Consider the following 25,497-nt stretch of genomic DNA (forward strand, 5'->3'; position numbering starts at 1 on the left):
ACAAGTGGCCATCTGTATAGCCATTCGAACATCTGTCTTACTATAGCTATGTTACAGAATATTAAGCAAGGTTTAAATGACGAATCGGAGCTGGTGCTCAGGTAAAGTGTGTGAATCGATTAATTCCTTTCCCAAAAGATTTTAACTGGGCTGGAATTAATGCTCAGCTAATGGCACCATTTGTATAGACACCATTAGGATTTCATGTGCAAAAACAACCACCCTCTTTGGATTTTACATGCAGAAACAGTCATCTTAAATAACACCAGGCCAGACTGAGAATGACTGTTCAAATTTGGTCCACCGGTGTATCGAACATGGTCTAGGTAAGTTTTGCTTTGATTGGATTTTATGTGGGTGAAAAAAACCACATTTTTTGGGAGTTTTTTGAAGTGCACCATTGCCATACTTTAAGCTAATGCGAATCAGATCAAACTTTGCACAAAGGCAGATGAATGGATAAAGTCAATATGAAAACTTTTAATACCATAATCTTTATTCACTGTCTGACTATGATGGTTTAAAGTTGAGCTAAATGTAAAGCATAAAATTCGTTCTTATATGAACTGAATGTGCAGAAATGATTTAAGTGAATCAAATAAACAAAAACTGCATTCTTATGATAATACTGATTTAAATGTGTTTGAAGCTGCCAGATAAGTCAAAAAGATAATTCCCTTCTTTTACATCCCCGACTCTGCCCAGGACATACTCACTTCTTCGTGCTATGATAGGATCATTTTCAAATCTGGTTTAAGTTACTTATGCTTCAAGTCATGGCCTGGTGCACATCTGATTCATCTGTTGCTTGGACACCAGGGTAATTATGAAATGCTACATGTTAACTTTTGTTAGGCTACTCATAGCTTATGTAGTTTACCGCTCTGAGTTGTTACATAATATGTTACAAGCAATTTGATCTGCCAGACCAGGGGTGCTCAACCTATCGATTACAATCAACCAGTCGATCGCCATGGCTTTATGAATCACTCTTTCAAAACCTTTGCCTGTGATTAGTTTAAACGAGCTTTTTTTGTAAAATATCAATTCATTGTTATGCACGGTTTTTGTATATGGTAAATGTGACAACACTGTCTCCACCACCTCTTTCATCTCCATCTGCAGTTCACTGCCTTTAACACTCATGCCAAGCAACAGCTTCATTCGTGCATTTAAGATTACTAATTGCAAATTGTAAGTTAACGCATTGTGAGTGGGGGTTGCGGTGAGCAGAGAGAGTGCTCAGGGCTTACTGTGGGATGATGTGCAGTGATAATGATATGGAGAAGGGGGGGGGGGGGGGGGGGGACCAGGCTCCACATCCAGTCAGCAACACAGACCTCTGTTTCCAAGCTTCCACGAAACAAGAATGTGTATGACAGAGGTAATGATCAGTTAAAGACTTTGTGTTATTGAAACTGAGATTGCTAGTTCCATTGACATGTCAAATAAGTGTATTATGTCATGACATGTTGGTAACACTAGTTCCCTCACAGTCAAACACTGAAGTGAAGCAACATTAGGCCCAGCTAGTACTTACATGGGTGACCATTCGGGGAAAACTAAGTGCTATTAACTTCAAGGACACAGAAGTCGTGCCCAACTTGAAGACTACCAACACGCAAAGTGCCACACAAGATTTTTTCCTGCTTCATCACTCATTTTCGAAACAATCGCAATCAAAATAGAGTAACAATCAACACATACCACAGTGACAGCACAGCTCAGTGATAATGCAGTCAACACTGGCAATGGTATGGTGCACAGTTGGCAACAAACCTCTCCAAACAACCGTAGAGTGTTACCAATCTGAACTAGACAGTCCATACATCAAGTGGTAGTTCTAACTTAGTATTGTGTGTGTGTGTGTGTGTGTGTGTGTGTGTGTGTGTGTGTGTGTGTGTGTGTGTGTGTGTTTTATCCTATAAGATATATCAAGCACAAATGTACCAGTCAAATTTTAAATAATGGCATAAATGGCTGATCTTCTGGGCTTTAAATTTTCCTAAGTGGCTAGCCCCAAAGTGTTCAATTTTGAATGAGTCAAACACTCCAGGAATTAAGAAATTCATTGCAGACAGAAGAAACTTAAGTAACATTCAACATGAATTGTTACAATTGTCAGAAAGCTTAGTACTATGTTCCATCTTAATTTAGTACCAATCAACTGCTCAATGCCTAAAAAACACACAAACCCTATAATGTCAGATGAACGCAGTCTCCTTGAATCAATATTATACAAGATTTCTGTCTACAGATCTGAGCCACATGTGTGTCAGAACATAATGTTTCAAGAAAAATAATCAATTTTTGAAAATGTATTGTAATTGGAGAGAGAAAAACTCTATTCCCCAAGCAGTGGCAGGAAAACACACATATAAAGATATAGAAATTTGCAAGCTTCTGGAGCCAGTGGCTTCTCCTCTTGTCAAAAGGGTTGAAAGAAACCTCACCAGTCCCTTTCCAACACCCCTCTTCCTTCCCCTTCAACCCTTTTGCCACAAGGAGGAGCCACTGGCTCCAAAAGCTTGCAATTTCTGTACCTTTATACATGTGTTCTCCCAACTCTGCTTGGTGAGTAGATTGTGCCCCCCCCCCCTTTTTTTTTAGAGGGTGTCACACAAATCCACTTTGTTTTTACTGACAGTACATGAAATAGAGATCAAAGTTGCAAATATTACAAAATAGAAACTGATGTCAAAGCATGAAGTCAGTAGTGTATAAACACTTAACATAAAGACAAGCATTGGGAAACATCAACTGAAGTAATTCTGACAAACGAAAAATTTCAACTGTGTTATGTTAAAGAATTTTGCTCTGCATAGCTCTTACCTTCAGTCTTAGCCCTACTCTCTAGAATGTTGAAGGCAGCATCCTTGGCAGTATGGTCAGCAAGGTGGAGTGCATATGCTGTTATAGCTATGGCATAAGTGTCATTGATGCTATCTATGTTCCGCACAATGTACTCCACTGCCTTGTTGATGGTGTTGTGGTACATCTGCCTGTATCTCTGCTAAAAGAATACAGAAAATACTGTACTTCCAGATTCATTCCAATTTGTGTGCAAGGAACATAAAAATGAGAAAGAGAAGGAGAACACTTTCAGTGAGACATAATAGTGGTCACTGAGCATATTCAAATAACGAAAGTAACAATAAAGTTTGTATTTATCTCATTAATGCTATGTCACTCTTTCCTGATGTTGCAGCAAGAAAGGTATAGTGAAATCTTTCAAAACTGCACTCAAAGCTTGAGTGTCAAAAAATGAATTATTGTTTCAGATGGTGAAGTAAGATATGCTGATACCAGAGAAAGCACGATAGAAGAGAATATAAGATAAACAGAAAAATGGACAGTATTTCTGTGTAATAGTATGCTCCAGACATACACAGATACTTTACATTATATTTATTGCATTCTATATATTGTCATTCATTAAATATAAGTTTTTCCCTTGCTTCACACAATGAAAACTCCAGGTAGGAATCTCACACACACACACGCACGCACGCACGCACGCACGCACGCACGCACGCACGCGCGGGCGCGCGCGCGCGCATGCTTGCGCCTCTCTCTTTACTGATGAAGGCTGTGGCCGAAATCTAAATGTGAGTGTCCTTTAATTGTGCCTGTCTGCAACTTGATGTGCCTTCTTTACACTAAGTAGCAATCCACCGTTTCCTACATTGTTTTTACTTTTCTTGTAATTTAAGTTCCTCAAAATATATTTACTTCCTCATTTATTTCTGTAAAGGAATAACTCGGTCTGATGAAGAGCACCATACTAGCTACAAAAATTTTTCAAACTTCTTACATCTATATCGACATCTACATCTACATTGATACCCTGCAAATCACACCTAAGTACCTGACAGACGGTTCATTGCACTGCCTACACAATAATTCTCTGTTATTTCACTCTCGAGCAGCATACAGATAAAACGAACACCCAAATCTTTATGTGCCAGCTTCAATTTCGCTTATTTTATTATGACGATAATTTCTCCCTATATAGGTTAGTGTCAACAAAATATTTTCGCATTTGAAGGAGAAAACTGATGACTGAAATTTCATGAGAAGATCCTGCAGCAACGAGAAATGCCTTTGTTTTAACAATGTCCACCCCTAATCCCTTATCAAATTCATGACACTCTCTCCCTTATTTCTCAATAACACAAAACATGCTGCCCTTCTTGGAACATTCCCGATCTACTCTGTTAATCCTACCTGATAAGGATACCACATAGTATGACAGTACTCCAAAGGAGGATGGAAAAGTGTAGAGTAGAAAGTCTCCTTAGAAGACCTGTTACATCTTCTAAGTGTTCTGCCAATACAACAGTCTTTGTTTCGCCTTTCATACAGCATTTTCCATGTGATCTTTCCAGTTTAAGTTTTTTGTGATTACAATTTCTAGGTAGTTAGTTGAATCTGTGGCCTTTAAATTTGATTGATTTATAATGTAACTGACATTCAACAGATTCCTTATAGCACTCATGTAGATGACTTCACATTTTTCATTATTCAGGGTCAATTGCTAATTTTTACACCATGAAGATATCTTTTCAAAATCTTTTTGCAATTTGTTTCGCTCTTATGATGACTACTAAGACAATAAACGACAGCAACATCTGGAAACAACATAAGATAGCAGCTTACATTGTCTCCTAAATCATTTATATAGATAAGGTACAGTAGGAGGCCTATAACACTACCTTGGGTAATGCCAGAAATCACTTCTGTTTTTCTCAATGACTTTTGATCAGTTACTACAAACTGTGACCTTCTCTGATAGGGAATGACGAACCCAGCTGCATAAGTGACATGACATCCCATTCGATTACAAGCTGCTTCTGAGGTACAGCATCAAAAGCCTTCTGGAAATCGAGAAATACAGAGTCAATCTGAAATCCTTTGTCAATAACACTCAACAATTTGTGTGTGTAAAGGGCTAGCTGTATTTCACAAGGTTGATGTTTACTAAATCCATGCTGACTGCGTGTCAATAGACAGTTTTCTTCAAAGTAATTCATAATGTTCGAACACTATATATATTGCCACATATCAACATTAATCATATGGGCCTGTAATTTAGTGGATTACTCTTATTGCCTTTCTTGAATATTTGTGTAACCTGTGCAACTTTCCAGTCTTTGGGTATGGATCCTTTGCTGAGTGAGTGGTTGCATGTGATTGTTAACTATGGAACTACTACACCAGCATACTCTGAAAGGAACCTAACTGGTATACAATTTGGACCAGAAGACTTGGTTTTATTACACAATTTAAGTTGCTTCGTTACTCCGAGGATATTTACTTCTAAGTTACTCATGTTGGCAGCTGTTGTAGATACGAATTTGGGAATATTTACTCTGTCTTCTTTGGTGAAGGAATTTCAGAAGGCTGTGTTTAGTAACTCTGCTTTACCAAGACTGTCATCAATAGTATTCCCATTGCTATTGTGCAGAAAAGCATTGACTGTGTCTGGCCGCTAGCATACTTTACATACGACCAGAATCTCTTTCGATTTTCTGCCATGTTTTGAGACAAAGATTTGTTGTGGAAACTACTGTAAGTATCTTGCGCTGAAATCCACATTAAATTTTGAGCTTCTGCAGAATTTTGGGGATTCTGCACTCATTTGAATTTCACATTTTTCTTTCATTGTTGTTTCTGCAACAGTTTTCTGATTTCTTTTGTGTACTACAGGAGAATAGCTCCATCGTTTGTTAATTTGTTTAGTATAAATCTCTCAATTGCTGCCAGTACTATTCCTTTCAATTTGAGTCACATCTGGTCCACACTTACATTGCTAATTTGGAAAGAGTGTAGATTGTCTCACACCAAGCGAATTTTTATCTGCTTCTTTTGAATAGAAATATTTTTCATTTATTTTTGGAGGATTTGGGAGTTACACTATTTAGTCTCACTACAACAACCCTGTGTTACTAATCCCTGTATCCAGTTTGAAGCTCTTCATTAGCTCAGGATTGTTTGTTGCTAAGAGGCCAACTGTGTTTTCACAACCGTTTAATATTTGGTGGATTCATGAACTAATTGTTCCAAACAATTTTCAGAGAATGCGTTTAGCACAATTTCTGATGTTTTACGCATACGTCAGTATTTAAACGTGTATTTTCGTAAACACATTGAGGGTAAACTGAAGTCAGCACTAACTATAATTGTATGAGTTTGGTGCATTTTTGAAATTAGACTCAAGATTTCTTTGAACCTTTCAGCAATTGTATCATCTGAGTTGTGAGATCAGTAAACCGATCCAATTATTATTTTATTACTTCTAACAGCAACAAACATGACACCAGCGATTTTATTTAGCCTATCTTTCTGAACACCGTTAGATTTTTCACAAAAAATTTGGTTGAACTTATTTCCGGCTTTAGTCAGCTTTCAGTGCCTATAATGATTTGGGCATCAGCACATTCTGTTAGTACTTGGATATACAATACTTTCCCAACACAGCTATTACACTTTACAACTGTTATACCGCTGATTCCTAGCTCTACTTTCTTCCTGTGTTTGATCTGCACCCTTTGAGACTGAAGCCCTTCTTGTATTTCCCTGAGACCCTCTAACCTAAAAAACCACCCAGTCCATGTAACACAGCCCTCGCTACCTATTCAGCTGTCTCTTGTGTGTAATGGACTCCTGCCCTATTTAGCAGAAACCGAAACTCCACCAACTTATGGTCCCAGTCACGGAATCTGCAGCCCACATAGTCGGCCAAGTATCGGAGCCTCTGATTCTGGTAATATTAACCTTACACATTCCAGCAAATGAATTGTTTCACACAGCAGAATGAGATTCACCATTACATTGTTAAACAAGGTTGTGGAATGATTTTTTTTGTCCTCCTAAATAATTTATCAAATGTGAGTTGTCCCCTTTTAGAAATAAGTGATACAATCATGTTCTTCAAATGGTTTCAAAATTCTTTACGATTCAACCAAATACACAAATAGATAACATATGTATTTACCACTTGACAACAGCCAGTCAACAAGCATAAAAAGTGTACAATTATTAATCCCTTTACTTAACAATATTTTTTTCAATTATGTTCCAAAAAATTAAAGCTTTTTTTAATGAAAGACATTACATACAGCTACATAAAGACAGCTTTTAAACAAAATTATGAAAATCACAAATAATACTTGCACACTGGACTTTGACTAAAATATCCTGAACTTATTTTTTTTAGTTTCTGGATAGGTATGAAGTTTAACCACTTATTTCATAATGGTTTCTTGTGAACATAAATCTTGGAGGAGCTGTCTGGAGCGCAGTAGATGCATTTATATCATACCACTTATGAGCACTTGTCACTCAAATGATAAAATTTCATCACTTTCCGTCTCTAATGAAGCAACACCATATTCTTCTTCACTTACTGAGCTACTAAATTCTATGTCAAACTCAGTCCTTTTTTGAAAGCACTGCCAAAACAACAATGTAGGAGAGAGTCTGAGAGCACACATTTTGTTGCCGAGTATCCAAAGCTGCACACAGTAAAGACGACATCCAGGCTACAAATGTAATACCTGATGCTGTGTAGCAACCAAACACTTAACTATCAGTGCTGAAATAGATATAAGTAGGGTTTTATTTTTCTGAACAGCTTTCTTAAGCTGCCTGAGATAATCTGGGTTAAAGTTTGTGTCAAAACAATAAAAACAAGACAACAAGAGCTTTTAAGTTAAGCAGTTAAATTTTCAGAATAATATATGTTGGGTAATGTGGAGAAATCGAAGACTGTACACTTACTAGAAGAGGAAGACAGAATGAATGCCAGGACATGAGGGAGAAAACAATACAGATTGAGCAACTATGAGTAACTGAACAATCTGAAGTTTATAAGAACAGTTCACATCTTGTATGGTGCTGTCATTAATAGAAAACAAACAAAATATTGTTTTTACCCTCAGCTGCTTTCTTATGTCATACATGTACACTGGGTCTGACTTACCTGGCTCTCAAGGAATGTAATGAGAGTGTATGCTGTAAGAGCCAGGCCCTTGGCTGCACCACCCTGCATGGCACTGTGGCTGACCTTGCCCACTTCTGGGAAGCTGCCGTCAGAAGCCTGGTTATTTGACAGCCATCGCAAAGCCTCTTCTATCACTCTGTCTTCCACAGGCACATATGACATTGCCTGACTGAATGATTTCGTTACATAAGCTGTCAGCCTGAAAATAATAATTTCCCAAATTACTACAAACACTTGCTCTTTATCTAAATGTAATTTACCTTTTATTCTAATAACTTAGTCTACAGGTTCTCAAAATGTAGTCTGTCATAGTACTTTTTAACATAAAAGGTTATTATAGCACCACCATTATTTAAAGCGATCTTTCATTCTGAAATGCAGCTCATGGTTAAGACTTCCTAACAGATTAAAAATGTGTGCGGAACTAGGACTCAAAACCGGAACCTTCCCCATTTGCTGCCAATGCTATTACCAAGTGAGCTATCCTTTAATGAGTTGTGACCACACTGTCAGACATTCAGTCCTCGCAATACAACTCGCTTCCACTTTCCAAACTTCACAGATGCTCTCCCATATAATTTACTCAACTAGCACTCTCAAAAGAAATGGTGTAGTTGAAGGCTGACTCAGTCATAGCACCAACTTCAAGCTGTAGGATTGGGTCCAAGTCATACTTGGAAAGCTAAGCTTGTAAGAGCACTGCCTGCAAAAGGCAAGGTTTCAGAAGAAAGTTCGGATTTGGCACACAAGTTTTAATATGGCAGAATATATCAAGACAATACACACTCCACTGCAGTGAAAGAGTCATTATTAGAAACAACCCACAGGCTGCGGCTATGTATTTCTCCACAGTATCTTTTCTTCCTAGAATGCTAGTCGAACACAGTATGACTGCGAACTTCTGTGAATCTTGGAAAGTAGCATACTACTGTACAGGCAAAACTTATGTTGTTAGAGAAAGTCATGACATATACTTGAACAGCTGAGTCAATAAGACCATTATTCACTAGTGGCAACATTCTCAGTCTGAACCTAGCTTCTATGATTCAAAAGAATATAGTCAATGATGTACAGTATTTCTGTTTGGTAGCAGTTTCAACACTCATTTCCCTGTACCAAGTGCTGTTCTAATTCCCAATAGTTTAAAACCCAAGAGCTCAAAACTATGCACAACATCAGGACTATTCTGGACCTCACCTTACTGGCCACAGGCAATGCTCTTGTGACCAAGAAACTGTACACACCTCACCACCCACTTCATAGCTTCCATCTGCCATTATATATTTTGCTTGGTGCACAGAAGCTCCTTTTGACAGAGTAGCAACTCTGGGAAGAGGGATGTGGCGGACAACTGTTTCGCCACAGCTTACAGGTCGATTTCAGTGAGAAGTTTCCACTCTGCACCAAAGTGTACACTGTTTTAAAATTTCTTGGCATATTAAAATTGTGTATCTGGTTAGCTGAGGAGGTAAGAGAGTTGTCAGCAAAATGTTAGGAAGAAGGTTTCAGCAACAACTAGGCATACAGGTTCTATCTTTCAATTTATTTTATAACAGTAAATATTTTATACCAAAGTGAAAGTTTCATGCAGTGCTGAAAGATGTGCTTTAAAGTATCCAGATCTGAGCTGTAATGTATTACAGGCAGGACAGCCCACTGAACTTTTGCAAAGTGATTCAAATCAGCAGACTTCCTTTGATATTATTACATGCTTTTATTCCACATGAAACTGCCCCAGCTTTTATCCAGTACGAGTTGAGCAAATTATGAAGTACCTGGCACAAAGTAAGTTGAGAGATAGTTGCATAATCATCTCTCGTATTATGAACACAGCATTCCTCCCCCCCCCCTTGTTTCTGGAGTCGTAAACTTAACATCACACAGGATTTATCCTTGGAGACTATTGCCAGTGGACTGAGCCCTACAGCTGCACTGGTGACTCATCTAGCATACTTGACTGAGTCTGAGAACACCTTGCCCATCAGAGATACGTGTGTTGTTGACTATGCTTGAAATGTATGTAAGTGAAGACACAAATGTGAATGGTAAGTCCTTCTACAGATGCCTGGATCTTTGTAACAAACATACTCAACAGACCGAATTGTCACCAAGAGGCATGCTAAGGAACTGATGGCTGGGGAGTGTCTCTTCATACCTCATTCCAAATGCCTACTAGTGGATCAAGCATTAGGCCCCAGGTCCATGCCTATCCACCGTTCTTGACTCGATGCCATTCTGTCTAACAACCCCAACAAGGCAAACTGCAAACTATAAGACAGACATTGGAACACTGGAGGTTCTGGAAAGAGAGGAAGACAGCCAACATGGCACTGGGGCTGCTAGTTACGTGGAGGGAGTGGGGGACACCCACAGTTATAAGGGGACAATGACCCCCCCCCCCTCCCTGATATCAGCCTGGCAACACACCTGATTGTGAAAACTCTTTCTGTTTTTGAAATGTTGCACAACAACAACACAGCCAATTGCCTGAGAACTTTTCAATCACGATCTACATTGTAGAAAAACTGAAGAACCACAACAAAATGATAGAAGTATTTTCAGTCACAATGAGTCACCTTTTACAACTGATCACCTGCAGCGGCACATTATTGTACAAATCCGAAACTTTGGATGTTCATCTGAAATATTTCACATGATTTAAATGAAACTAGTAATTGCTTTGGATTGTTGTGTTCCTCAGTCTAAAGACTAATTGGTGCTGGTTTCTGTTGTAGGAGTGTCTTCACAGTTATGTAACTACTGCAACCTAGGTTCACTTTTACCTATGTATTATACTCAAACCTTTGTTTCCTATACCAAGCTAATATCTGCCCCCCACTCCTTTCATCTTTATCTATCCTCATCCCCAATACAGGTGGGTCTCTCTGATCTTGTGGTCTAAGTGACCTGTCCCTTCTTTTTAACCTTGCCAAGCTCCCACTCTCTCCTCCCTCCCCAATGAAGGTACGGTTTCAAGAATGAATTTTCTCTCTGCAGCTGATTGTGCGATTATCTGAAACTTCTTAGCAAGTTAACACTGTGTGCCTGACTGGGACTCAAACATGAGACCCCAGTTTGAGATCTGGTTTGACTCACTGTCAAAATTAATTTAGGGACCAATCCCTACACTGTGGCTAAGCCAAGTCTCTGCAATATCCTTTCATCCAGAAGTGCTAGTCCCGCATCACATGCAGGAGAAGTTCTGTAAAGTTTGGAAAGCAGGAGTGAGATACTGGCAGAAGTGAAGGTGTGAGAGCAGACCATGAGTCATAGCCTATTCGGATGCTCAGTCAGTAGAGCACTTGTCTTCTTGTCTGTGCTACTTGTCCACTTCTCAACTCAATATTACGGTACACTCCACACAAATACTTTCAGAAATACTTCCTGACTCTTAAATTCACATCAGAGTTAAAAAATTTAATGTTTTCTCAATATTGCTAGTCTACATTTTGTAACCCCTTTACTTTTGCTGTTATCGGTCATGTTACAGCTGAAATAATAAAAGTCATATAATACCTACAGTGATTTCCTAAATTATGAATAAATCATTACATATCTTTGTTAACTATTGCAGAAGACTTCCTTCACAGTTTGGATACAAAGGTCAGTGAAACTGCTCAGAAACCATTGGTTATAAGAAAGAACATGCAATACTGGACAATGGAATGTCGAGCTTGGAAATTGACAAGCCTTTCACAATTGTTAACGTGCAACTTTGTTTAGTGTAGCCCAAATAATGCCATTATTAGCCAGTGGAGAAATGGATGTTGGGTTTGTGATACATCGGATTGTGGTACATGTAGTGGCACTTGCTTAGGTGTGAATGTGGTGAACTATTAAGGACTAAATGTGTCATGACAATAAATCAGGAGTAGTGTATTGGTATTTCAGGACTTGTGCAACAAGGAAACAAATACCACTTTGCATAATGATTAGAAGAAGACAATAAGATGGATTTGCTGGACTCGTCCCCTCAAAGACCCAACCTAAGCCTTAGATCCCACATGGAAAAAAATTCATCTCCAGTGTATCAGAACTAACACATGAAAACAAACTGAGGTGTCAGTTTACAAATATTTTGAAGGCAGCCATACCAATAAATACACTACTTCATAGGGTTTGTAGGTAATACCACAGAATCATTTACATGGACCTGTAACAGTTAGTCAGTGAACCTTAGATCAAGAAATAACTGGCATTATGACACTGCATCAGTGTACACTCTGGCATAATAACAAACAATGCCCTCCAAAGTAGGTCCTGGATTCAGTAGGCAAAGAGATTTCATGACACTTAATTTCAATATCACTTAATTAACAGTAATATCTGCTTGATAACATAGAGCCCCCCCCCCCCCCCCCATGAACAATGGACCTTGCCGTTGGTGGGGAGGCTTGCGTGCCTCAGCGATACAGATGGCCGTACCGTAGGTGCAACCACAACGGAGGGGTATCTGTTGAGAGGCCAGACAAACGTGTGGTTCCCGAAGAGGGGCAGCAGCCTTTTCAGTAGTTGCAGGGGCAACAGTCTGGATTATTGACTGATCTGGCCTTGCAACATTAACCAAAACGGCCTTGCTGTGCTGGTACTGCGAACGGCTGAAAGCAAGGGGAAACTACAGCCGTAATTTTTCCCGAGGACATGCAGCTTTACTGTATGATTAAATGATGATGACGTCCTCTTGGGTAAAATATTCCGGAGGTAAAATAGTCCCCCATTCGGATCTCCGGGCGGGGACTACTCAGGAGGACGTCGTTACCAGGAGAAAGAAAACTGGCGTTCTACAGATCGGAGCGTGGAATGTCAGATCCCTTAATCGGGCAGGTAGGTTAGAAAATTTAAAAAGGGAAATGGATAGGTTAAAGTTAGATATAGTGGGAATTAGTGAAGTTCGGTGGCAGGAGGAACAAGACTTTTGGTCAGGTGAATACAGGGTTATAAATACAAAATCAAATAGGGGTAATGTAGGAGTAGGTTTAATAATGAATAAAAAAATAGGAGTGCGGGTAAGCTACTACAAACAGCATAGTGAACGCATTATTGTGGCCAAGATAGACACAAAGCCCATGCCTACTACAATAGTACAAGTTTATATGCCAACTAGCTCTGCAGAGGATGAAGAAATTGATGAAATGTATGATGAGATAAAAGAAATTATTCAGGTAGTGAAGGGAGACGAAAATTTAATAGTCATGGGTGTCTGGAATTCGTCAGTAGAAAAAGGGAGAGAAGGAAACATAGTAGGTGATTATGGATTGGGGATAAGAAATGAAAGAGGAAGCCGTCTGGTAGAATTTTGCACAGAGCATAACTTAATCATAGCTAACACTTGGTTCAAGAATCATAAAAGAAGGTTGTATACATGGAAGAATCCTGGAGATACTAAAAGGTATCAGATAGATTATATAATGGTAAGACAGAGATTTAGGAATCAGGTTTTAAATTGTAGGGCATTTCCAGGGGCAGATGTGGACTCTGACCACAATCTATTGGCTATGACCTGTAGGTTAAAACTGAAGAAACTGCAAAAAGGTGGAAATTTAAGGACATGGGATCTGGATAAGCTGAAAGAACCAGAGGTTGTACAGAGTTTCAAGGAGAGCATAAGGGAACAATTGACAGCAATGGGGGAAAGAAACACAGTAGAAGAAGAATGGGTAGCTCTGAAGGATGAAGTAGTGAAGGCAGCAGAGGATAAAGTAGGTAAAAAGATGAGGGCTGCTAGAAATCCTTGGGTAACAGAAGAAATATTGAATTTAATTGATGAAAGGAGAAAATATAAAAATGCAGTAAATGAAGCAGGCAAAAAAGAATACAAACGTCTCAAAAATGAGATCGACAGGAAGTGCAAAATGGCTAAGCAGGGATGGCTAGAGGACAAATGCAAGGATGTAGAAGCTTATCTCACTAGGGGTAAGATAGATACTGCCTACAGGAAAATTAAAGAGACCTTTGGAGAGAAGAGAACCACGTGTATGAATATCAAGAGCCTTGATGGAAACCCAGTTCTAAGCAAAGAAGGGAAGGCAGAAAGGTGGAAGGAGTATATAGAAGGTTTATACAAGGGCAATGTACTTGAGGACAATATTATGGAAATGGAAGAGGATGTAGATGAAGACGAAATGGGAGGTAAGATACTGCGTGAAGAGTTTGACAGAGCACTGAAAGACCTGAGTCGAAACAAGGTCCCCGGAGAAGACAACATACCATTGGAACTACTGACAGCCTTGGGAGAGCCAGTCCTGACAAAACTCTACCATCTAGTGAGCAAGATGTATGAAACAGGCGAAATACCCTCAGACTTCAAGAAGAATATAATAACTCCAATCCCAAAGAAAGCAGGTGCTGACAGATGTGAAAATTACCGAACTATCCGTTTAATAAGTCACACCTGCAAAACACTAACGCGAATTCTTTACAGACGAATGGAAAAACTGGTAGATGCGGAGCTCGGAGAGGATCAGTTTGGATTCCATAGAAATGTTGGAACACGTGAGGCAATACTGACCTTACGACTTATCTTAGAAGAAAGATTAAGAAAAGGCAAACCTACGTTTCTAGCATTTGTAGACTTAGAGAAAGCTTTTGACAATGTTGACTGGAATACTCTCTTTCTAATTCTGAAGGTGGCATGGGTAAAATACAGGGAGCGAAACGCTATTTACAATTTGTACAGAAACCAGATGGTGGTCATAAGAGTCGAGGGGCATGAAAGGGAAGCAGTGGTTGGGAAAGGAGTGAGACAGGGTTGTAGCCTGTCCCCGATGTTATTCAATCTGTATATTGAGCAAGCAGTAAAGGAAACAAAAGAAAAATTTGGAGTAGGTATTAAAATTCATGGAGAAGAAGTAAAAACTTTGAGGTTCGCCGATGACATTGTAATTCTGTCAGAGACGGCAAAGGACTTGGAAGAGCAGTTGAACGGAATGGACAGTGTCTTGAAAAGAGGATATAAGATGAACATCAACAAAAGCAAAACGAGGATAATGGAATGTAGTCCAATTAAATCGGGTGATGCTGAGGGAATTAGATTAGGAAATGAGACACTTAAAGTAGTAAAGGAGTTTTGCTATTTAGGAAGTAAAATAACTGATGATGGTCGAAGTAGAGAGGATATAAAATGTAGACTGGCAATGGCAAGGAAAGCGTTTCTGAAGAAGAGAAGTTTGTTAACATCGAATATAGATTTATGTATCAGGAAGTCGTTTCTGAAAGTATTTGTTTGGAGTGTAGCCATGTATGGAAGTGAAACATGGACGATAACTAGTATGGACAAGAAGAGAATAGAAGCTTTCGAAATGTGGTGCTACAGAAGAATGCTGAAGATTAGATGGGTAGATCACGTAACTAATGAGGAGGTATTGAATAGGATTGGGGAGAAGAGAAGTTTGTGGCACAACTTGACTAGAAGAAGGGATCGGTTGGTAGGACATGTTTTGAGGCATCAAGGGATCACAAATTTAGCATTGGAGGGCAGCGTGGAGGGTAAAAATCGTAGAGGGAGACCAAGAGATGAATACACTAAGCAGATTCAGAAGGATGTAGGTTGCAGTAGGTACTGGGAGATGAAGCAGCTTGCACAGGATAGAGTAGCATGGAGAGCTGCATCAAACCAGTCTTAGGACTGAAGACAACAACAACAACAACAACAACATAGAGGGAATTGCATATTTTTTTACAAGATACAAGCAGCTTTTTACAAACCATGTGCTTCCATGCTGGTCACTGTTGCCAAATGCACTGAAGGAACCATCATCACGGCGATATGTAAGCTCTTGTTGATAGCCTTTTTCCATGTGTTTCAAAGCTTTGGTTTCGACAGCAGGTGTCAGCTGGTCTGTGTTCTGAAACAATCAGACATGATTTACCATCCAATTTTCTTATAAGGTATTCCTTTCACAACACATACAAAAAGGAGATACTCAATATTAAAATGACAGTCGCATAATAGTGAGTATATGTGAAATTCAGAGTTTGTGTTTTTTCATACACACACACGGGGGACAGAGAGAGAGAGAGAGAGAGAGAGAGAGAGAGAGAGAGAGGTATTAGCATACTTACCCTCTGTGCCTGGAATCTGTAGGAAGACCTTATGTATCATAGCATCAAATAAAGGAAATGTTAAACCTGGCTAGATAAATGTTCATGTGGTATGTGGTTATCACTGGAGTGAAGAAGGTTTTTCTTTGTATACACTACACTCCAAATAAATGTAAATGGCATATGGTGTCTTAACAGTACTATTAAAGGCTACAAACTCTGATTTAACAGTAAAGTATTCTAGCCAAGGCACAGCAACAAGTTCCTGTCTTATCAGAATAAAATAGTGGCTCATCATTTGGACTTGCTGCTCTTGTATTTCCCATGTTTACAATTAAAATTTTTGGATATAAGGCCCACCTGATATAAAAAAAACACCGTTTTTTATGTGCCCCAAACATGATTCAGCACCTCTATGCCATTATCAGCGAGTGTTTCTTTAATCGAATCTTAATTTACATTACATGCTTATACGCGGTGTTCAAAAAGTCTCTCTGTAGTGCTGTATGACTGATAGCAGCGCGTGCTGTATGCTGCAGTGAATATACCGAAATGAAACTCAGTGAAATAAAAGTTAATTTATTGAATATTCATTTTTGCTAACAACTTTTCACATTAAATGTTGAAAGTGCCCCCCCCCCCCCCCCCCCCTGTTAATGAATACACAATTCAATTCATCTAATCATGTTTCCAAACATAAGCTGTAACATTTCTTCTGTAACAGAAGCAGTGAAAGTGGATATTGCAATTTTCAATTCATCCATGGATTTTGGTCGGTTTTTATAGACAGTTGCTTTCGCTGCACCCCAGAAGAAAAAGTCACGTGGTGTTAGGTCAGGCGATCGTGGGGGGCCAAAGTCCCTGTGAAATTACGCGATCACCAAAAACATAAGCAAGCAGTGACATTGAAACGCAAGCTGTATGCATGGTTGCACCATCTTGTTGAAAATAACCATTCAGTATTTCACTTAACACAAGTTCTGCTATGAATGGGTACAGAATATCACTGCAGTATCGTTGTGTGTTTATTGTTTTGTTGAAAAACCCAGGCAGGCAAACAATCACACGGCACTGCGGAGAGACTTTTGGAACAATCCATATAAGACCTTTTGTACATTATCAGGTACTGGTAGCTTGTCTTATTTTGGTTTCGCAAATTCTTTTCCTTTTGCTCTCTCATGAGTTATTGAGAGATAGCACACACAAGTGATACACATATTCTGTATAACTTTGTTAGTAGTGAACACTTTCCACTTCACCAGAACACAGTGTAAGCTTTGTTATCCATAAAGTTTACGCTGTGATTTGATGAAGTAAAGTAAAGTTTACACTGTGTTGTGGTGAAGTGAAAAATTTCATTACAAATGAAATTCTACAAAATACATTTATTATCATGTGTGCCTCTCAACAACTCATGAGAACGCAAAAGAAAAAGGACCTGCCAAAGCAAAACATGACAAGCTACTAGTACAGGATAATGTGCAAATGACCTATCTAAGATTGTAATGTAAAATTAAGATTCAATAAAGAAAACCCACGAGGATGGCATGGAGGTGCTGAAACATGTTTGGGTCACTTGAAAAAACTGTGTTTTTGTATGTCAGTTGTACCTTATAGAAAATAAAATACTGAATATCCCTATACCAAAAGTGATACAACATGGGGTCTCAAATTTTAAAAAATTAATAAATAAAACACAAAAGGAAAAGAAAAGCCAGACTATGAAATGATGAATGGAACATGACATTACACAGACACTCAAAATAATTCAAGCATTGAGCCAACCCAACTTTTGCTTTCTATAGCACAACAATGCTGAAGCACACCAATAATAATAATAATAATAATAATAATAATAATAATAATGAAAATGAATAAAGTTACTGACAGCATGAACTACTTTTGTTTCTGAGTACCCTCCATATTGCCACTCTTTTATACCAAACATGTGCCTAATTTCTACATGTCAAAAAGATGAAAATATCTGTAAACAAATATCCAGTTAGATCCTGACAGGACTCAAAGAGGTGCAAAATTGGCAATTTACTTCAAATGTTCAAAAATGTTGAACTGTGCACTTTCTATGTATTAAAACATTCTCCCACTATTACAACATCTGTGAGTCACAACTGGAGTCAATTGATTCGTAGAACTACCTGTTTGTTACCAGTTAGTGAGGATATGAAAGGATATGAAATGATCAGATGGGCCCAATCAGAGGTAAAACAGCTGAAGACTTGGGTCAGTTGGTAGGATTATTTGGAAAGTGCAGTCAATCTATAAAGGAGACTAAACACTCACGCATGCATCTTAGAGTATTGCTTGAATGTGTAGCAAGTGTCTATTAAAAAGAAAGTAGGGGGCAAGGGGGGGGGGGGGGGGGGGGGGGTATTTGGGGTTCATGACCCAACCCCTCAAAGTTTTGGAGAAGAGTTTATATTTTTACTTACAACAATTTCCAAATTACAAAACTAACTTATGGAGAATAAAGCGTAAGAGTCTCAAAACTGAAAAGGAATTCAGTCCATGTTTAATGCAGGATACTTTTCAGTTACTCATGGTAGAAGCTGGTCATTTGGACAGGCTTGCAGACTAACCAGCTGTGGAGAACATTCCAGCTAGGTAAAGGGACATTTGCACAGGCTGATCTACCTGCTGTCAACAGCAAATATTTTGTGAATCGACAGGCAGAACTGGCAAACTACATGAACTTGAGTATGGGATGACAGAAAGGAGAAGACACTCCACTAAGAAGAGAGACTTCACTGAATATAGGTGGAAACAACTTAAAGGAACAGGATTCCCCTCATTCAAACACCTGTATAGCCACAGTTTGCAGACCAGTCTTCAAAATCTTGGTATTTAAAGAAATAATGATAATGACTACGGGTGTTCACTTTGACTTCAAATTATGAAATTATCAAAGTTGTACGATTTTGTTGCTATTATAGTTTTTGAAATTAATTGTGTGACACACATACTTTTCAAATTTTCAGGTGTATGCTTTTCAAAACCCATAGTTATCTGAATCACAATTTCTTGGGTGTTATGCTAAATTAAGTATTTTTCGCTAGTGTACACAAATTATTAATATTAGTATTTATTATTATTATTTATTATTAGTATCACACTGAAATCTTTTACATATTTTAGGATGATTAAACAATTCACACTCATCGTATTAAAACATTTGTATATTACTTTTACAGTTCACATTATTATTATTATTATTATTATTATTATTATTATTAAAATCATACCCAAGCCACCTGGGTCCTTCCCTCCTCCAATAGCTTTTCTGAGCAACCAAGATGGGAGTTGACCTTACAACACATTCTCCACTCCCGTAATTATATTGGCCACAACCTACAGTAACACACTGTCCCCATACCCTCCACCCAACAGTTTCCACCCCCTCTGACCTATCATCTCCTCCCTATTCTCATCTCCCACCCTGTTTATTTGCAGCCCTCTGCTGATGTACCCACCCACATTTCCCCACTACTCTCCTTTTTTTCCCCACCTCTCTGGCTAACAACTGTGCCTGTTAACAGTCTAGTCCCTGAACACTCTACCAGACAGCATTCATCTCTCTCCCCACCCATACACTACTATCCTTTCCCCTTTCCCTTCACCATCCTCTCCAGATTACTGCTTGCATCCCATGTGAAGTTGCATTCCGGCCCAAGATGACGGAGTTGGTGGTCATGTGTGTGGGTGAGGTGTACTTGCATGCATATATGTATGTGTGTGTGTGTGTGTGTGTGTGTGTGTGTGTGTGTGTGTGTGTGTGTTTTGTGAATAGTGCTGTGACCAAAAGCTATATGTGAGTGCATTTTAGTTGTGCCTGTCTGTAAGTTAACGTAACTTCTTTACGGTACAAAGCAATCTGTCTTTTCCTACACTGTTCATACCCACCTTTGGTGCATTACAAATGGGTGTGATGACAAGTTATATTTTGTGGTGAGGGGAGACTGAGACAGCAATGAACTATGAGACTAAAGTATAACTGTACTACAAAACATCCCTACAAGCTTTTGTCATAACCTGTGAACCACTGAAATAGCAATATACACACACGATTTGTCCAATACTTACAACACAACTGTAAAATGGTCAATACAGAATTTTAAAGTACAATAATATACCAGATTTGGCACTACCATTCTAAAATCTTCAAATCTTAAACTTATCTGTTATCTACAAGACAATAATCATAATATAAAGTTGAGTACTAACCTTGAGATATTCCATTACAACAATGTTGGGTACAAAATTCAACATATTCTGCTCACCACAGCCATATGGCATCTTAATGAGCTTGTCAAGATTGAAAATACTAGGTCCCAATATGTCACCTGCAAAACATTACGTATCTTTACGCACCATTATAGATAAGACTGCATTTTTTAAATATTATCGGAAAGGGTAGCATAAAACATCACTTTTACAAAACACAAATTTTTTAAAAACAAAAGTACTTACACTCATGGAAATACAAAAATACCAATTTGCTGGAAGTAATGGTATTACCCATACTGGCAAATTTTCAAAGACAGTTTAGTGTTAAAACAAAACTGCAGCACAAGAAATTTAGGTAACTGACTAACAATTTCACCTAAAATATTTACTGGAACAAAAACTTCATGTTTGCACTTGCTACAATTCCTATCACCTTTTGACTCAGCTTTCAGAGATTGATGCCTGTGAATTCCAATTAACAGTAAAATTTATAGTCCACTTCTCATGTAAAAACCACTTGGTTTATACTATTCACAATGGGATCATCATCGCAAGTATCATGGCTAATTAACAATAAGACCAGCAATCATGAGGCACTCTGTTACCACTTGATAATGGCCAACGACCATTAGCCAAAAGCTTGTAGATGTATAACCATATGACACTGCTAGAAGCCTGTGAAGATTTATTCACTCATATCATTGTAAGACTATGCATTCATACAAAAAGTTATCTTCTGTCTAAGATCTTTGAACTATATTATAGTTCTACAGCACTTGTACAGATGTTTTTTGATGAGACATAGTGCATAGTGATCAACACTACAACTAAATGGCAATGGAATTTGGAGCAGTCAGATCTTTACAGAAACACCACCCATACCGCTACAAGAACCAAGCTCCAGTGCCAAGCATTATACTCTAAACTTCTATATGCCTAACTTGAAGATGAGCTTCAAATGAAAAAGTATACACAATTAGTGACTGGACACGACCATCTATGATAATTTATTCAAGTAAAATGCGGTCATGATACCCAACAGACCCACACTGAATAAACTTTTCAATAAAGTCGTATTTATCATCACATTCTTTGTACTACCACAAAACGCTTGTAAGAAAGAACAACTGACAAAGTTGTCATCAATTCAATGGACGTAAGGGCATGTTTAGGACTACACAACTTTACTTGGCATAGTCCCGCTGCAAATAGTAAGCCAGTAAGCCTTTACCTTTTTTGAACTGACTTATCCAGCCACAATCTGCTACAGGATCTGAACCACAGGTTAATTTCCTCCTCCTCCTCCTCCCCACCTTCCACCTCATAGATACCACAAACAACATGAAATTGTAAATCTTCATTTGTAGCACTTACCGACAGCTGAAACCTCAATTTGCTCTGACCCTGGAACTGAACTTCTAGGAATCTCTAATGTGACATTGGTTTTGTGACTGTTGGTGCTTCTGAGATCAATGAAGAATGCTTTATTTCGGTACTGTGTCTCCCCTTCAGCCTGAAACAAAAAAAAGTAATAACAGACATTTAGCACAGCAACGGTGTGCCAGAATGGTCAGAAGAGTTCTTTCACTGAAATCTATGAATCATCTCTAAGTAAAATTAGGCAAATAATCGTTATACACAAATATACACAGGGAAACTAAAGCTTAAGTAAAGTAAGAAGGTTGCAGTACTTGTGCAGCAATGAAGAGTTTTCCAAAGTATAGGTTAGTATGCAGAGCTGCATCAACTAGTCTTCTCACAGAAGACAACAACAACAACAACAACAACAACAACAAAACTTATACACCTGCCTCTCAACTGTAGATGTCATCTTCCTTTACAAACACACGAAGGCTTTCAGTAACACTGGCAAATAAACTATCCTAGCAACACTACCCTGAATTCCTACAATCGGATTTAAGTGTGACACCAAAAGCCATCAAACAGAGCAGCTACTTGGATGCAAAATTTCCTGGGAATTCCAGTTGCGAGGATGTAGATGGTGTCAAGAAGATCCTCAGAAATCAATGGTGAAGAGGAGAGTGTGAGTGTGAGCATTCCACAATAATGACTTTTCTTTCCTCGCAGCTCACCTGCATATCAATGATAACAATAAGCAGTAGTTTAAAGACAGTTTTTAAACATCAATAATTTATATGGAATAATGTTCACAACACATTTTGAAATACTAAGTATTTTAAGATTTGTGACTTATAAAACTCAATAAAATTCTATTTCAATGCTCGAGTGTTTAGGATCCATACCAGGTCAGACTGAAGGAAGACATCGAAGCAATTCAGAGGGGGGGTAGGGGGGGGGGGGGGGTCTGCTAGACTTGATACTGATAGGTTCAAACAAAACATAAGTGTTACGGAGATGCTTTCGGAACTCAAACAGGAATCCCTGGAGGGAAGGTGGCATTCTTTTTGGGAAACACTATTAAGAAAATTTAGAGAGCTGGCATCAGAAGCTAACTGCTGAATGATTCTGCTCTCGTCAACATACATCACACATAAAGACCGCGAAGATAAGATACACAAAATTAGGGCTCATATGGAGATGCAAGGACAGGCGTTTTTCCCTCGCTCCATTTGCAAGTGGAACAGGAGAGGAAATGACAAGTAGTGGTACAGGGTATCCTCCGCCACGCATCTTATGGTGACTTGCAGATAATCGATGTAGATGTAGGTTAAAAATGCAGAATTTCCTGAGATTTTATGAAATTCCTTAGGATTTCCCTGATTTTTCCAGGTAAAATATACTTCCTTGAGAATGCCAAGTTTTCCATAAGAATTGTCACCCTGTCAAATGATAAGATTGTATATTGGTTTCCACACTTTACAACAGTTCCCACTATCCCACACTTTACAACAGTTCCCACCATCTTCCATATATTCTCTACAATGTTTTCAGTCCACTTCATATAGCAGCATTAAGCCTATATGTTTGAAGAGTATGAGCAGTTGAGATCCTATACGTGGAACACCAATGCCACACCAAGAAGGGTCAACTCAGTATATCTGCAGTCGTCAACCCCTATGTGGAGTACAGGCATTCCGTGAGTTACAAGGAGAAGACAATCTTGGCTCATTTTCACAGGCTGTAGGACAGTCTGATCAGGGAAAAAATTAAGAACAAGCAAGCATTTCTTCAGCACTGTATATGGCAGACATAAAAAATGTTGACCATCCTGCTGGGAGTGGATGTGAATTTACAGCAGAGTGCCAAATGCAGTGACATGGCCCAGGGGTGAGGTTATGAACCTGTTCATATGATTTACAGAATCCATCTGAATCCACGGCAGCTACAGGGGGTGGATGGCAAACTGAACATTTTCAGTTCTTCAGGAAGACCACAAGAGGGCCACAAGAGAGGTCAGAGGTCACCTGTAAAAGGAAGAGCAATTACCTTGGGAGCTAAGTGTATCAGAGCATATAATGATAACAACAATGTATGTTGTCAAGATATTGTGCCAGTCAGACACCACCTTGCAGCTGAATGTACATGAAGATATCAATAATAATAATAATAATAATAATAATAATAATAACATCTTAATGAAGTGAAAGTTAATACAAAAGAAGGCTAGCTAGCACCTATATACTATGTACGTCATCAGACACAAAGATAATTTCTCTAGAGAAAATTCAACAATGCTTACATATCAAGTGCCCTCAAAACGTTCAGAAACATAATGTAAAAAATGCAGGAAACCAACACAAAATAAAAAGGAAACCACTGCCCCTTCATCAACATTTTCATTCTCTCTCTCTCTCTTTCTCTCTCTCTCTCTCTCTCTAATCCCTCCCTCCCCCCCCCTCCCCCCTGCCCCTCACCCTTTTCAGTATCCACACATATGTTAAGTTCTCCAATACAAGACAGTATGTAGTTCTATGTCTTACTTTAACAAACAGTTGCCTCGACACTGCATCACCAGCCAAAGGAGACTTGGCTTTTACTTGAATTGTTATGTGGCCCAGTTTCTTAGGTGTTATCATGAATGATACTGAAGAACCACTGTTGGCTTTCACCGTAACTTGCTTCTTACGATACAATTCCACCTCTGCAATGGTAAGTAAATGTAGTGTGAGTGGTACATCCATTCTAGCCATGTAAACATAAGCATATAGCACAGTTAACTTCATTGTGGATATCCATAAAGGAAAATTTTACACAAAATGCTGTAGACTATACAGATTTAATACTTACTATTCACAGAGGTGACCTCATTTGACACTTCAGCAAATTCAAAGGTACCAAGCTCGACTTTCTCGAGTGTAACATCAGCTACAACATCCTTGTCCATGTAATTAAAGACAACTATAGGTATTGCTACAATCTCACCACGAATGACAGAATATGGCAGATCGATAGAGATGAAAAATGGCCGGAAGACTCGCACCTGCAAAAATTTACTGAATGCAAAAGAGGCTGTAGCAAGCAAGTAAAGCACCAAAGACTTGATAGTAAATGAAAAGGTAAAAGTTTTTGCCTGGCTGGAATTGGACCCAGTGTCCTGCTCCTCTACAAGTTTTAAGCCAGCAAATATTATTAATATAGTGCATACTCTGCACAGAGCATCAGAATCCAATCTCAGCCCCAAATCTACTTATACACTTACTTAATCTGTAGAAACAAATCAATTAAGATATAAAAATGTTGTAAGTTTTGTAACAAAATGTCAACCATTCCAGCAAACATACATAAAACAGTGGCTCTTGTTGATGACAACAGCAGGAGAAACAATTCTGTTTGAAATAATAAAAGAAAAAAAAAGTGTTCGCAGATTTCATGATATTTAACAAAGTTATAGTGAAACATGTGGATAAACAACATGTTTATGTTAAATTTCCCCTTCAGTGTAGGTGAAATTTTACAAGAAAAGGTAAAATATAGCTGTAAGGATCTATAACTAAACTAAATTACTTTTTATAAATATCCTCATGCCTTGCTAAATTACACCAACATGGACAAAAAATGTTGTAATATTCTTAAATATGTTTAACTGAGAGTGGTAAGGAAACTAATAATGATAAACCACTCGGAAGTGGAAGGAAAATAAAAACTAAATATCATAATGATAAAATTTCTAACATTAGTTCTTGGAGATATCTATATTTCCTGAGAAACATAGTTACAAATTTCTCAGTAAACACATAATAGCCAAATTTTTAAGTTCTGTCTCGATATTTGTTTGACAGTTTGATCCT

At 38.4% G+C, this 25,497-nt stretch overlaps 1 protein-coding gene across 7 annotated transcripts in view; it reads right to left on the bottom strand.

Annotated features, from left to right (window-relative positions):
* LOC126335297 (CD109 antigen-like) overlaps positions 1–25,497 on the bottom strand; it is a 460,905-nt gene that overhangs the window by 32,054 nt on the left and 403,354 nt on the right. For 4 of the 7 annotated variants that reach the window (XM_049998397.1, XM_049998393.1, XM_049998394.1 and 1 more), the window contains exons 17-23: positions 24,497–24,689; positions 24,190–24,350; positions 21,662–21,800; positions 20,285–20,403; positions 15,710–15,849; positions 7,985–8,204; positions 2,833–3,013 (exon numbers count right to left, since the gene is read on the bottom strand). In XM_049998397.1, coding sequence (XP_049854354.1) covers positions 2,833–3,013; positions 7,985–8,204; positions 15,710–15,849; positions 20,285–20,403; positions 21,662–21,800; positions 24,190–24,350; positions 24,497–24,689 — 1,153 coding nt within the window. The remainder of the gene's footprint in view (positions 1–2,832; positions 3,014–7,984; positions 8,205–15,709; positions 15,850–20,284; positions 20,404–21,661; positions 21,801–24,189; positions 24,351–24,496; positions 24,690–25,497) is intronic. The other 3 variants (XM_049998400.1, XM_049998395.1, XM_049998398.1) reach the window with 1 other exon arrangement.

The sequence above is a fragment of the Schistocerca gregaria genome, chromosome 2 (assembly GCF_023897955.1).
Source record: "Schistocerca gregaria isolate iqSchGreg1 chromosome 2, iqSchGreg1.2, whole genome shotgun sequence".
Classification (NCBI taxonomy): Eukaryota; Metazoa; Arthropoda; class Insecta; order Orthoptera; family Acrididae; genus Schistocerca; species Schistocerca gregaria.